General features: G+C 36.1%; 1 protein-coding gene across 2 annotated transcripts in view; it reads left to right on the top strand.

The window, feature by feature from the left end:
• LOC133611477 (oxidation resistance protein 1) overlaps nucleotides 1-12,113 on the top strand; it is a 45,712-nt gene that overhangs the window by 846 nt on the left and 32,753 nt on the right. For both annotated transcript variants that reach the window (XM_061968293.2, XM_061968292.2), the window contains exon 3: nucleotides 2,594-2,805. In XM_061968293.2, coding sequence (XP_061824277.2) covers nucleotides 2,594-2,805 — 212 coding nt within the window. The remainder of the gene's footprint in view (nucleotides 1-2,593; nucleotides 2,806-12,113) is intronic.

Below are 12,113 nucleotides of genomic sequence, written 5' to 3'. Positions count from 1 at the left end.
ACAAAGATATAAAGGCAAAACATGTGATATCTGCCCTTTTGCCTTTAAGGTTCATGAATGTGCCAACATTGTATTAATGTTGTTTATGTGAGTTATGTGCTCTCTAACCTTGTATGACGCTCTTTGAGACAGCTTGATTACAAAGAAACATTGTACATGCAGTGTTGTGTACTAATATGTAGTCTACCCATACTTGCCAACCCTCCCGATTTTTCCGGGAGACTCCCAGATTTCAGTGCCCCTCCCGAAAATCTCCCGGGGCAACCATTCTTCCGAATTTCTCCCGATTTCCATCCGGACAACAATATTGGGGGCGTGCCTTAAAGGGACTGCCTTTAGCGTCCTCTACAACCTGTCGTCACGTCCGCTTTCCCCTCCTTACAAACAGGTGCCGGCCCAGTCACATAATATATGCGGCTTTTACACACACAAGTGAATGCAAGGCATACTTGATCAACAGCCATACAGGTCACACTGAGGGTGGCCCTATAAACAACTTTAACACTGTTACAAATATGCGCCACACTGTGAACCCACACCAAACAAGAATGACAAACACATTTCGGGAGAACATCCGCACCGTAACACAACATAAACACAACAGAACAAATACCCAGAACCCCTTGCAGCACTAGCTCTTCCGGGACGCTACAATATACACCCCGGCTACCACCAAACCCCGCATCCCGCAACCCCGCCCACCTCAACCCCGCCCCACCACCTCCCGAATTCGGAGGTCTCAAAGTTGGCAAGTATGAGTCTACCAAAAACAAAACATCAGATTATTTCTTTCATTTTGTTGAAACTTGTGTTCAAGTAAAGTTGAACAAAGGGGTGCTGCACTTATACTTGGGGTGTCAAACTCATTTTCATTGAGTGCCACATCGCAATTACAGTTCCATTGTTGTCAATGGAACTGGTGCTTTACAGAGAGTAAATGGGACAAAGAAAAAGGAGGATTACCTCCGAATTCTTCAGGACAACCTAAAATCATCAGCCCGGAGGTTGGGTCTTGGGCGCAGTTAGGTGTTCCAACAGGACAACGACCCCAAACACACGTCAAAAGTGGTAAAGGAATGGCTAAATCAGGCGAGAACAAAAGTTTTAGAATGGCCTTCCCAAAGTCCTGACTTAAACGTGTGGACAATGCTAAAGAAACAAGTCCATGTCAGAAAACCAAGAAATTTAGCTGAACGGCACCAATTTTGTCAAGAGGAGTGGTCAAACATTCAACCAGAAGCTTGCTAGAAGCTTGTGGATGGCTACCAAAAGCGCCTTATTGTAGTGAAAGTTGCCAAGGGACATGTAACCAAATATTAACATTGCTGTATGTATACTTTTGGCCCAGCAGATTTTGGTCACATTTTCAGTAGACTCATAATAAATTCATAAAAGAACCAAACTTCATGAATGTTTTTTGTGACCAACAAGTATGTGCTCCAATCACTCTATCACAAAAAGATAAGAGTTCTAGAAATTATTGGAAACTCAAGACAGCCATGACGTTATGTCCTTCACAAGTGTATGTAAACTTTTGACCACGACTCTATATTAGCCTCGTTGCACAATTTGCGAAGGCAACTTATTTTGATTATGTTTTACTAACAGATTGATGGATAGCTTGCTCTGAAATCATAAGTTAATGTGACAAGCGGATATTTAAGTGTTTATTTTTTTAAACAAAATATAAATCCTTGCAACATTTTGCTGCATGATCAGATACGGTAATATTAAAGTGTAGAACATTTGCAATAGGTCAAAATTGAAAAAACAAATACATTTAGCCCAAAGGTGCTGTATTATTTCCAACTTTTCACAGGACACATAAATGATTTGGCGGACCACATAAAACAACGTAGTAGGCCACTATAAATGTGTCGGGCCATTTAAAATTACATGATGGGCCTCGTTATATGACGTGGCGGACCACATTAAATGATATGACGGACCACATAAAATGTCGTGGTGGCAAAGCATCTTCAAAATGACTCAGGTGGTGTCATGGCAACTAATTAGCCATAAGTCATGAGCCATTTATCTAATTAGATTTTACATGATTGTTTGTATTACATGTATACGTACAACCTGCCACAAATGACAGACTATTTTAAATAATCTGGCGAGCTATATAAAATGGTGTGAAGGGCCATTTAAAATAATGTGGCGTACTACATAAAATGGCATAGAAGGCCACAGTAAATGTGGTCTGGCCATTTAAAATGACATGGTGGTCCACATTAAATGACGTGACAGACCACATTAAATGATATGACAGACCACGTTTAATTGACGTGACAGACCACATTAAATGACGTGGCGGAAGAGCATCTTTAAAATGAGACGGCGGGTATCATGGCAACTAATTAGCCATAAGTCATGAGCCATTTGTCTGTGTAGATTTTACATGATTAACTGTATTACATGTATGCGTACAACCCTTGGGGTGCGCCACAAATATAATTTATGTTAATGTGAAACTATCAGGACACACAAATAGTGAAAAACTGCTAACTTTGACCTGTAAAGAGTTAAGTCACCAAAGAACCCACATGATGAATATTAATTGTCTTTTTTTATTCTTTGTCATCTCTAGGCTGGGCTCCAAGCTGCCTCCTGGGGTGTCTCAGCCTCCACAGTTTGCTAAGCGGTCCTGGGACACACAACCTCAGTCCCGAAGTTTACAGGAGCCTTCTTTCGGCGGCAACCAACCACATCGTCAACATCAGTACCAACCACCCCTTGGCCGACCTCTGGACCACATCCCTCACATCCGAAACCCTATACTGCGGCAGTATTACCTGCAAGGTACTGTGGGGTTCATGAAAATAGGCCTTCATAAATTAACATTTGAACATTCTTAACTGTCAAGCAAGTGTAAAAAGAAGTTAGCACTGTCAAATATATATATAAAAAAAAAAAAAAAAAAGCTGTACATTTCAAAACAAACTTTCAGTGTTCAAATAAATTATATGTTTGCATTATGAAACCAGCAAGTTTTTATTCGGTATTTTGAAGTAATTCTTCCAATTGGATTGAATGGAAATAAAAAATATTCATAAAACTTGTATTGACTATACTAGTGATATTTGCACTATAACATTCCAAAAAAAAAAAAAAAAAGAGTTAACCATTTAAGAATAAAACTTAAAGACGCTAAAACAATAGTTTGTTCGGTTTAAAAACAAAAACAATTTTTCCTTGGGGAATAATGAAAATAGAAATGATCTGTTGGCGTAAAACCTTTTTAAGATATTCAATTCACTGTCACACAAGTGTAAAAGAAGGTAACCACTGTTGATAATAAATATTCTTCTCAATAATGGGAATAAAAATAATCATGAAACCACAATTGACTGAATAGATGACATTTCATTAACGTTAGAACATTGTTAATTGTCATATAACTGTAAAAGGAAGCTAACTACTGGTACTTAACTGTAAAACCTAAAACCAATAAAGTACTATAAACTTTTTTTTAAATATTTGCATAAAGTTGGTATTTTTGAAACAATTTTTCCAATGGGAATTAATAGGGGAAACAATAATGATTAACCCTTTGACATTTCAAGTGTCGAAATACAGGTAAAAGCCAGTAAATTAGAATATTTTGAAAAACTTGATTTATTTCAGTAATTGCATTCAAAAGGTGTAACTTGTACATTATATGTATTCATTGCACACAGACTGATGCATTCAAATGTTTATTTCATTTAATTTTGATGATTTGAAGTGGCAACAAATGAAAATCCAAAATTCCGTGTGTCACAAAATTAGAATATTGTGTAAGGGTTAAATTTTGAAGACACCTGGTGCCACAAACTAATCAGCTGATTAACTCAAAACACCTGCAAAGGGCTTTAAATGGTCTCTCAGTCCAGTTCTGAAGCCTACACAAACATGGGGAAGACTTCAGATTTGACAGCTGTCCAAAAGGCAACCATCGACACATTGCACAAGGAGGGAAAGACACAAAAGGTTATTGCTGAAGAGGCTGGCTGTTCTCAGAGCTCTGTGTCCAAACACATTAATGGAGAGGCAAAGGGAAGGAAAAACTGTGGTCAGAAAAAGTGTACAAGCGATAGGGATCACCGCGCCCTGGTCAAGATTGTGAAAAAAAAACCATTCAAAAATGTGGGGGAGATTCAGAAGGAGTGGACAGCTGCTGGAGTCAGTGCTTCAAGATCCACCACCAAGAGACGCTTGAAAGACATGGGTTTCAACTGCCGCATACCTCGTGTCAAGCCACTGTTGACCAAGAAACAGCGCGAAAAGCGTCTCACCTGGGCTAAGGAAAAAAAGAGCTGGACTGCTGCTGAGTGGTCCAAAGTCATGTTTTCTGACGAAAGCAAATTTTGCATTTCCTTTGGAAATCGGGGTCCCAGAGTCTGGAGGAAGACAGGAGAGGCACAGGATCCACGTTGCCTGAAGTCTAGTGTAAAGTTTCCACCATCAGTGATGGTTTGGGGTGCCATGTCATCTGCTGGTGTCGGTCCACTCTGTTTCCTGAGATCCAGGGTCAACGCAGCCGTCTACCAGCAAGTTTTAGAGCACTTCATGCTTCCTGCTGCTGACCTGCTCTATGGAGATAGAGATTTCAAGTTCCAACAGGACTTGGCGCCTGCACACAGCGCAAAATCTACCCGTGCCTGGTTTACGGACCATAAAATTTCTGTTCTAAATTGGCCCGCCAACTCCCCTGACCTTAGCCCCATAGAAAATCTGTGGGGTATTGTGAAAAGGAAGATGCAGAATGCCAGACCCAAAAACGCAGAAGAGTTGAAGGCCACTATCAGAGCAACCTGGGCTCTCATAACACCTGAGCAGTGCCAGAAACTCATCGACTCCATGCCACGCCGCATTAACGCAGTAATTGAGGCAAAAGGAGCTCCAACCAAGTATTGAGTATTGTACATGCTCATATTTTTCATTTTCATACTTTTCAGTTGGCCAACATTTCTAAAAATCCCTTTTTTGTATTAGCCTTAAGTAATATTCTAATTTTGTGACACACGGAATTTTGGATTTTCATTTGTTGCCACTTCAAATCATCAAAATTAAATGAAATAAACATTTGAATGCATCAGTCTGTGTGCAATGAATAAATATAATGTACAAGTTACACCTTTTGAATGCAATTACTGAAATAAATCAAGTTTTTCAAAATATTCTAATTTACTGGCTTTTACCTGTAAGTTAGCCACTGTTAGCAGATGTTTATATTTTGAAACAGTCCCTTTAATACAGTAGTATTGAATTAAAAAACAAAATCATAAAACTTGTATTGACTTACAGCTGGCGTTTAATTTCCATTACGACATTTTTAACTGTAATGCAAGTGTAAAAGGAAGTTAACCACTCAATTGCTTGTTTTCCACCACGAGACTTCTTCCTAGAAGTGAAAAACCGTGGCGGTCAACCAAGCCAAGATGGTTGTTGTGCAGCATGGAACGCGTAAAATCTCTGAGTATGCAAGGGGCCTAGATCTTCCTGCAAAAAGCAGATACGAGCTAAACCTACAACTATGCAATGGAAAAGATCCCTATACTTTATCAAAAACGGATTTGTCACCTCGATAGCAAGGACTATCTGTCGGTGGAGTTCGAGACATATCCAACTATCTTATGCTCCAAACTTCATTCTACATGACGAAACAGATGCAAACTTGGAAAAGCACCAAGACCTATAACGATGGAGGTTAATTTGTGTTTTAATTACGAAACCTTTTTTTGACACGGAATTTATATTACTGATTTTTTTGCGTTTGAATTTTGTGAACTTAATTTTTGTACATCAAATTATGCTGACAATTTCATTCAACAAAAAAAATCTGTATTTTAAAATTGAGTGTGCAACAAATCAGTGTAAAAAAAATGTAGTGCTGAAAAATTTGCTGCTTCAAAAAGCAAGACTCACTTCTAGTAAATTAAGACTGAAGCAATCAATCCTGTCTCAGAACCAGCCAATGAGATGTCAAGTTAGTTTGGTTTCCAAGTGTCATGCATGATATGCACCTAAACTGACTGTGATACACAATGTGACCAGCAGATGGTGCTGGATAATAATGTTCTGGAAAACCTAATGTTTGGAGGCATCCATGGAAGGGGGAATACATGTTTCAGGGTAAGCTTGTTGTTTACAAGACAAATTTTGGTCATTGAAAGATAAACAACACACTATGGTGACAATAGGAATAGGTGCTTCATGCAGATGAGATGCAAAGAATCAGATTTTTTCAACCAAGTTCTGCAGAACATTTGTATATCGAATAAGTGGATTATTTTATTTTTTTAATCCTTTTGCCTTTATGTTTCGCAGAGTTTGTTGCATCTTTGTTGCTCTTGCTCAATTATGAAATGTCGATGAAGGAGGTGCTGTAGTAGAGGAGCAACATTCATATATTTTAAATATTCAGTGTTTTATTGTTCATAGTTTATATTGTGTCTTTTCAGTAAAATACTGAAAAGACTCCAAAACAGATCAAACTTTAGTGTTTTTACTAAATTATATGACAGTCAGAATGTACATAAACATATAGAATGTGGGATTTACAATATTAACTATAAACAATAAAACACTGAATATTTAGAATATATGTACCTTGCTCCTCAACTGCAGACCACCTCCTTGATCGACATCTTTTATAATCGAGCAAGAACAGCAACGATGAAACAAACACAGCGAAACAAACGCAAAGGGTAAAAAGAACATTCACATACTCGATGAAATATATCACTGACTGTAGAAATTTGCTGTAGAAATCTGCCTCTGTCTGACACAAGCCCCGCCCACTCTGCCCCACTCTGTTCGTTCCCAGAGCCCCATATGTCACTCAAAAATGTAGATTCTAACCATTGGAATCATTTCTGTCGTTCGGAAACATCCAGTGGGCCGCATTGAAATATTAATTATGTTGTATTATGCCAAGGTTTGATTGATTGATTGAGACTTTTATTAGTAGATTGCACAGTGAAGTACATATTCCGTACAATTGACCACTAAATGGTAACACCCGAATAAGTTTTTCAACTTGTTTAAGTCGGGGTCCACTTAAATTGATTCATGATACAGATATACTGTATACTATCATATATACTATCATCATAATACAGTCATCACACAAGATAATCATCAGGGTGTATACATTGAATTATTTACATTATTTACAATCCGGGGTGTGGAGGGGGGGGTTTAGGTTTGGTTGTTATCAGCCCAGTTAACTGTTTTTTTTTTATGGTGTTTTGCAAGATCTGTGTCACCTGACTTCAAACTTGACACCTCATTGGCTGGTTCTGGTTTCAGCCTTTTACCGGGAGTGAGTCTTGCTTTTTGAAGTAGAAAATTTTGTGTACCGTATTTTTCGGACTATAACTCGCAGTTTTTTTCATAGTTTGGCCGGGCTCCAGTGCGATTTATATATGTTTTTTTACTTCTTTATCATGCATTTTCGGCAGGTGCGACTTATACTCCGGTGCGACTTATACTCCGAAAAATACGGTACTGTTGTCATATGTACTCTGACACATTTGTGTACAAAATAAACAAGAGGGATCGTGGAAGTACCTTTCCTGACAAAGTATCATTGACCCTGACTTTCTGGTTTCTGTTTGTTAAAAATTAAAACACAAACAATAACAAGATGATACCTAAATGGGAAGTGATCGCTGCAAACTTGGGCGTTCTTCGGATGTGCTCCCTTGGACTGGGGTGCGTGCCACTTTTCTCGTCGTCTTTCGTAAAATCTTGCGCCCTTTCTGATTACCTCTCGAGGAACATTGCTGAGACAGGGAAAGAAGCTGAAGGGAACAAATGTGTACATGAATGAGCATCTCACAAAACGTAATGCTGGAATCGCCAAGAAAGCACGCGACTTGAGAAAGCAGGGAAAAATCCAGGGAACTTGGAGCGCCAACTGTAAAATCTACATCAAGCTGAATGGAGGTCCAGAAGCAAGAGTACTTGCTGTCCATGACATCAAGGACCTGGACAATTTTTAAAGTCTACACAGCTTCCACAACAACGATGATAATGGACTCTGACAGAAAACAAGCACCTAAATTCAGCATCAACACTACTATGTTCCAAGGGACGACTAAACAAGAGGACCTAGATTCAGAATTGCATCCACCTACACTTATAGAGATTATTGAAACAACATCAAAGATTGTTGAACAAGAAAACATGGAACTAAAAAATTTCTGCAACAAAGATCACAAAAACCAGGATTTGGAAAATGATATAGATCCAGATACAAATTTTTTCTCCCACTTCAGTAATAATTGTTTTTATTATACGGATGATCAATATAACAGCAACATTAAATGTGATAACAAATTGTCAATTATTCATTTTAATAGCAGAAGCTTGTATGCAAACTACAACAATATTAAGAACTTTTTGGAACACATCAACGAACCCTTCAAAGTGATTGCTGTCACGGAAACATGGATTGATGATAAAAAAGGAATAGATTTTGATCTGGATGGATATGAACTAAACTACATCAACAGAAACAACAAAAATGGAGGAGGAGTAGCTGTGTACGTGATGAAGAACCTGAACTACAAAGTGGTAAAAAAACATGTCATTTGCTATAGATAATATCTTAGAATGTATAACAATTGAAATATGTCAGGAAAAAAGCAAAAACATATTCATCAGTTGTATATATAGATCACCTAAGTCAAGTATAGAAACATTTGAAGAATGGATCAAGGCTACTTACATGGACAATGGTCAAAGAATAATTTTCTTATGTGGTGACTTTAATATTGACTTATTGAACCCTAACAAGCAAAAGTCTATTGATGACTTCATTGATACAATGTACAGCATCAGTTTATATCCTAAAATCACAAAGCCAAGCAGAATTACAGGACACTGTGCCACGCTTATTGATAATATTTTTACCAATGATTTTGATAATAACACTACAAGTGGTCTACTTATAACCGATGTTAGTGATCATCTGCCAGTTTTTACAATATATGATGGAAACTACAAGAAGAACATGGAAGACAAAAGGACATTTCGAAGACTGTGCACAGAGAAGAGGATGATTGCTTTCAAAATTGAGCTACAAAAGCAAGATTGGGACAATGTGTACAATGAAAATGAGGTTGATGAAGCATATGAACATTTCTTAAACAAGTTCATAATACTTTATAACAAACATTGTCCATGGATACAACTCAGTAATAAGCAGAGAAAGAATAATCAACCATGGATGACAAAAGGATTAAAAAATGCTTGTAAGAAGAAGAATACACTATATAGGAAATTTATAGCACAAAGAACTACAGAGGCAGAAATTAAGTACAAAAAGTATAAAAACAAGTTAACATACATACTACGATTATGTAGAAAATAATATTACAGTGAATTATTGGACAAGAACAAAACTAGTATGAGAGCAACATGGGGCATCCTCAATAGCATTATTAAAAATGGCACTAAGAGGGACTACCCTCAATACTTCTTAGACGGAAATAAAAAAAAATGACAACATAAAGGAAGTAGTTGAAAGTTTCAATAATTATTTTGTAAATATTGGACCAAAATTGGAAGAAAGGATTCCAGACCCAGTTTCAATTGAGGACTATAATGATACCATAGAGCGAAATCCCAACTCCATGTTCCTCAGTAATGTGACACAGGAGGAAATAGTTACAATCGTGAAAAAATGTAAATCCAAGACTTCAACTGATTGTAATGAAATTGATATGGAAACGATAAAAAAGGTTATTGAAGAGATCTCAGGACCATTAATGTATATTAGTAACCTATCATTTCAAACAGGTATATTTCCAAACAAAATGAAAATAGCTAAAGTTGCACCAATTTACAAGACTGGCGACAAACATCAATTTACAAACTATAGACCTGTTTCCTTACTTCCACAATTTTCTAAAATCATTGAAAAACTGTTCAATAACAGATTAGAGAGTTTCATAAATAAAAATAGAATACTCTAAGAAAATCAATATGGATACAGAGCTAATGTTTCAACTTCGATGGCTTTAATTGAAATTACAGAAGAAATTACCAATGCTATAGATAATAAAAAATGTGCGGCAGCAGTTTTTATGGATCCAACTAAAGCATTTGACACAATTAATCACAATATTTTAATCAAAAAACTAGAACGATATGACATCAGAGGGTTAGTCTTAAACTGGATAAGAAGTTATCTAATGAACAGGAAACAATACGTGAAGGTAGGCGAACACACCTCTACAACGTTAAATATATCCTGTGGTGTACCTCAGGGATCAATACTAGGACCTAAATTATTCAATCTATATATAAATGACATTTGTAAAGTTACAAAAGATTTAAAGTTAGTATTATTTGCGGATGATACAACAGCGTTTTGTTCAGGAGAGAACACACAGAAGATACTACAAATAATAACAGAAGAAATTAACAAATTAAAAAGATGGTTTGACAAAAACAGACTATCGTTTAATCTCAGTAAAACTAAAATAATGCTATTTGGTAACAGTAGAAGAGAAAGTCAAACACAAATACAAATAGACGGAATAGAAATTGAAAGAGTAAATGAAACCAAATTTCTAGGTATAATGATTGATGATAAATTGAACTGGAAATCTCACGTAAAAAATATACAACATAAAGTAGCAAGAAACACGTCAATAATGAATAAAGCAAAACATGTTCTAGACAAAAAATCACTTCATATTCTCTACTGCTCACTAGTGTTACCATATCTGAGTTATTGTGCAGAAATATGGGGAAATAATTACAAAAGTACACTTCATTCATTAACGGTGTTACAAAAAAGATCAGTTAGAATAATACATAATGTTGGATATAGAGAACACACAAATCTTTTATTTATTGAATCAAAGATTCTGAAATTCTACGACATAGTGAATTTGCAAACAGCTAAAATTATACACAAAGCAAACTATAACCTGCTACCCAAGAATATACAACAATTCTTCTCAAAAAAAGAGGAGAAATATAATCTTAGGGAGAAATGTAATTTAAAACATTTGTATGCACGTACAACACTTAGGACCTTCAGTATATCAGTATGTGGAATTAAATTATGGAATGGATTAAGCAAAGCAATCAAACAATGTACTAATATGATCCACTTCAAGAAACTCTTCAAACTTAAAGTGTTTACAAAGTACAAAGAAGAAGAACCATGATAAACATTCTGAATTTATTTAACTCATCCATTCTTTCATTCTTTCACTCACAAAATAATCTTACTTATTTCAACATATGAAATGTAACTTACTTCACCAATTATTATTTATTTACTTATTTTATTGTGATTACTTATGGAGTATATTGTGAATAAATTGAGAACAGGAAGTGAACAAAAGTTTTAGCAACTGTTATGTAAAAGAAAAGGGGTAGGATTAAATAAGCTCTGCTTCTTCCTACTCCTTTTCGAACATGTTGAAAAGAGAAACTGGAGATTGTGATGTATCATGTTGTATACTTGCATGTTCGAAATAAACTCAAACTCAAACTCTGGAGAAACGTTTATCCTTTTTTGCGATACGAACGGTTTGTACAGCCGAAAACAAGGGAAGCATGAGCATTTTTCTTCAAGAAAGGCTAAATGGCGCCTTGTACGCATTGAGAACCGACGCTAGCCGGACATAAGCCGGAAATGACGTCATATAAATCCAAGCAATTATAAAACATAAAAACGTTAAACAATATTTAAGTTTTTGTTTTGTTTAAAACAACTATTTTCACAAAGGAAATAATGAAAATAGAAATTATCTGTTGGCATGAAACCTTTTTAAAATATTTACTTCACTGTGAAAGTGTAAAAATAAGTTAACCCTTATTAAGGTTTGTATTTTAAAACAATTCTTCCCATAACAATTAATGGAGATAAAATAAATTATACTTATAATAAAACCTTCGACATTGCATTAACATGATAATGTTCCTAACTGTCATGCAAGTGTACAAATAAATTAACCGCTTAATTGTACAATGTGGGGTACAAAAAGTTGTATCGTCCTCTCCTTACTTGTTATCCCACCTTCAGGATGCTTTTCTGGAAAAAGTGTTGCAAAAAATCCAAAGAAAAAGCAAAACTCAGAGGCGTAGTTTCAAAACTT

This window comes from Nerophis lumbriciformis, linkage group LG08 (assembly GCF_033978685.3).
Source record: "Nerophis lumbriciformis linkage group LG08, RoL_Nlum_v2.1, whole genome shotgun sequence".
Lineage (NCBI taxonomy): Eukaryota > Metazoa > Chordata > Actinopteri > Syngnathiformes > Syngnathidae > Nerophis > Nerophis lumbriciformis.
The sequence above is the reverse complement of the archived record's forward strand: the minus strand, read 5'-3'. Positions and strand labels throughout refer to the sequence as shown.